The 4,033-nt window shown below is 29.0% G+C and overlaps 1 protein-coding gene across 1 annotated transcript; it reads right to left on the bottom strand.

Annotated features, from left to right (window-relative positions):
* Nucleotides 1-1,988: 1,988 nt before the first annotated feature.
* On the bottom strand, nucleotides 1,989-2,399 carry LOC125863852 (uncharacterized). Its single transcript, XM_049543832.1, has one exon. The coding sequence runs from the start codon at nucleotides 2,397-2,399 to the stop codon at nucleotides 1,989-1,991; it is 411 nt and encodes a 136-aa protein (XP_049399789.1).
* Nucleotides 2,400-4,033: the final 1,634 nt, after the last annotated feature.

The following is a 4,033-nucleotide window of genomic DNA, read 5'->3' as shown; positions in this document are numbered from 1 at the left end:
AAATTCTATCAATACCACATAAATTGGGACACCAACAGTAATATATATTTTTCGAAAATTGTATAAAAGATGCTATAAATCACAACAATTAATATTTAAAAGTATTTAAAAGACAAACAAAAAATTTGATTGACCTTCGAAATTTTATCAAATGTCACATAAATAGAAACATAAAAAGTAGCATATAAAATTTGAAAATGAGATAAATGTAATTAATCAAAATAATTAACAACTTAAAAATTTAGAAGACATATAAAAAATTTAGTTGACTCTTGAATTCTATTAGTGTCACATAAATTGGGATAGAGAAAATATCATATATTATTTAAAAATTACATAAAAAGTACTATAAATCACAATTAACAACTTAAATAAATATCTAAAAATTATATTAAAAAATTTAAGTGACTTTCCAAATTTATTATTGTCACATAAATCTAAACAAAAAAAAACAATATATATTGGGCTCATGCTAGATTGTGCTCACTTTTTACAAAAAAAAAAAACAAAAAAACTATACAATGATCAGAAGTAGAGATTAATAAAACAATATATATGAACACTATCACATTAAATCAAACAAGGACACAAATACAGACAACAACATACCAGTGAAATTCCAGTGGGGTCTGGGAAAGGTAGAGTGTATGGAGAGCTTATCATTATCTCATTGAGGTAGAGAGACTCTTTCCGAAAGAACCTCGACGCAAGTACATCAAATGCAAGTAAGATAAGAAGAAAAAGGTAAAAATATCATCACAATTAATACAAAAAATAGTGTTAAGTCTACAAGAAAGAAACAATAACAACAACAAAATAGTGTGATAATTGAAAAACAATAAACAACATTTGATAACAAAAACAAGGGTACAACTTGTATTAAGATAGACACTAACATGCCTAAACCTTTCCAAGACAAGGCAACACTCGATCCCTACTAACCTTCTACCTTACTATGTCACCTCCAGTCCTTTCTATCTAGAGTAATGTCCTCGCTAATAAGAAGCCGGGTCATATTCTGTCAAATCACCTCTCCCCATGTCCTTGTCCCAAACAAGGAAACAAGTAAATTGTACCAAAAACACAGAGAATCATGTACTCAATCCACAATATATCCATATGACATGATATATTCATCTAAGTAAACCATGAAGTGATTAAATCATATACTTTTCTTCATATAAATTAAAATTTTATGTTATTTGTAGGTCTTCTAGATAGTTTGTAAGCTTATAAAATATACTCATAACTTATGACAAGTGATAAATTATCGTAACAGTAGAAAAAAATCCAATTTTTTTTACCAATATATAGCCCTAGACAATATCTCTAGTCTCCTTTTGTTAACAATAAAAATGATAAGCAATCAATATGAATAAGAAGAAGTGAAGAGTTAAGCTTTGCTTTACCAATCATAATATAGTAATTTTGTTTATCATAGTTAGAAATAAATACATGTGATACTCTATAGATTTTTTTTTTTAATATTAAATATGTTGCACTTCAAGCTATCTGAGATAATTTAGTTTGTCTTATTCATATTCTCTTACTACTGGTTCTTTCAACACTTATACATCAATTTCAATTGACAAATTACTACATACCCCTTTCATTTCAATTAATTTATTTAATTTTTACTTGGCATGAAAACATGAGAAAATAAAAAATAATTTTTTAAATTTAAGATATGTGAAATGTAACAAAATGTTCTTTATTCTTGTGGTTTTAAACATGACATATGAAAAGTAGAAACTAAAAGATGCCAAAAAGGAGAAAATAAACACATTATCTTTTAAATTAACTAAAAAATGATAAGACAAGAAAATCGAAATGAAGAAAGTACTAAATAAAAGTTCATCCCATTCCATGATAAACATATTCAAAGGTAAAAATTAAAATCTAGACCAAACATATTCATAGATATAACAAACTTAACTCTATAAGTACATAATCAAGTCATTGAAATTTAAATAAAGCAAAACAAAAATCTATTCATGGGATCCTGATGCCCCTTCATTTGAATCAAACAAATTGTTTTCCCTAACTCTTAAAGGAGGAAGGGCGCTTCCAATGGTTTGATATGGAAATTCAGTTCTAGACTCCATAAGTTGCCTCGCTACGCTTTCAACTTCTTCATCTGCAGCTTCCAAGGCCTCACTCAATTTTTTAAGGTCAGAAAAGTTGAGTTGTTCATATGGAAGTTCCTTCCTTAATTCTTGAAGAGTTTTTCCATGGTTTTTTTCTCTTTCGAGTGAATTCTCCAACTTGTTTAGTTTTTCATTGATCTCATCAACATTGACATTATGATGAGTTTCAATGATGGGGTTAGGAGCATCAGTGGATTGATGATTCTCTCCTAGAAATTTATGCACAATGAAATCGACAGAAGATATCCACATGAATATACTTTGTTGGTAGAAGAAAAAATCACAACACCAACATAAGAACCACATAAAGTACATAACTCACTTGCATTTTTAAACAGGCCAAGACATCATTTTGAGAATGCTACTTGTCTTCTGCTTTAATTTTGCATACTCGTTATCTCAATTCTTCTGCGGCCATTAGTTCTTCTCATGGCTAAATTTATGAATTGAGAATGTAGGAAATATGTGATGTTGGGTTTATGTTTTAACCAAGTATTTATAGCGACAATATCTTCATATAATTTGATAAAAATGAACTCAAAATAACAATTCAGTAAAAATATTTATAATGATTCCTTATTAGGCAGGATTTGAACAAAAATCATAATATTAATGAAATTTCTTTTTATGTTTAATTGTATCACTGTCAATCCATAAAAATAGTAATTACCAATGACATATTTTCCTATTTAGATTTATGTTATTGAATTATTAAAGAAGTTTTTATTGTGTCATTCTTTTGTGAAATGTTTTAGTAAGTTAATATGAATATTGATGATAATTTTCTAGGTAAATACCTCTAATAGTATTTATATATTTTCAAAATTTGTTCTTGTTCAATTATGCGTATTTCCTAATGTAGCCATACTTTGTAAAAGACCTTCCACTTTTAGCTTTCCCAATATGAAAATATTTATTATCGTACTTATATTTATGTACAAAAAAAATTAAGAACTTCAATTTAAAATTTTATGTTATTTGTATGTGCTATAGAATGCTTGTAAATTCGTAAAATATACTCGTAACTTATTAATGTTTGCGTAATAAAGGAAAAACTTTCAATGCAAGTGTCTATGATCGTACAATAGTAAAGTAACCCAACCAAGGGTTGGGATCGTGTCCCAAGGGAGTGGTTTTGAGAATTAATAGAAAAATAAAATTTAGTTATAATTAGTCATAGCTAAAAACATTATCGAATATAAAAATGTTAAAACTAAGGTGTGACGCAAGCGTCAATTATCAATGGGGGTTTGTCACAAGTAAATAACAACAACAAAAATACAAAGGGTACTAATGAAGGAGACGACATTCTTGGGATGTGACAGGAATACGGGATAGATGAGATTATTGGGTACATGGTTTTGATAGAGAATTCATATAATATTTGTGACTAGGCTAGACTTTAATAGGGATAAGCTCTCTCTCGAGTAACTTACCCTGTTTCAACTGGGTTTCTCTCAAACACCCCCTTGCCGCATGAAGAACAACCTCTGCCTTAGCCCACTCACTCTCTCGAGCTAAGTGTGTGAGAATGAGACTAGGGTTCACTCTCTGAAGCTGAACCTCATGTCGACCCAATCCCACCGGCCATCAATTTAGTAGTCATAATTTTACGACCTCTCTCTCGCAAGCCGAAACACATATATGAAATAGTATTTGCAACTACAATTTCATTAAGTTTATCCACAACTACTAAACAAAATCAAATATAAACTATGATTAAACTATCATAAAGTACGACCCAACAACTAATTTAACCCATATTCACAAAATCGCACCTTAAGAATTGGGGTTTAAGCTAGACATGTATAAGAGATAGAAATTTATACCAAAATGAGTTTGCATTTAAATGGATATAAAAATTTAAGTCTCAAAACAAGCAAAGA

The sequence above is a fragment of the Solanum stenotomum genome, chromosome 5, assembly GCF_019186545.1.
Source record: "Solanum stenotomum isolate F172 chromosome 5, ASM1918654v1, whole genome shotgun sequence".
NCBI lineage: Eukaryota > Viridiplantae > Streptophyta > Magnoliopsida > Solanales > Solanaceae > Solanum > Solanum stenotomum.
This window is presented reverse-complemented; position numbering and strand designations above follow the sequence as displayed.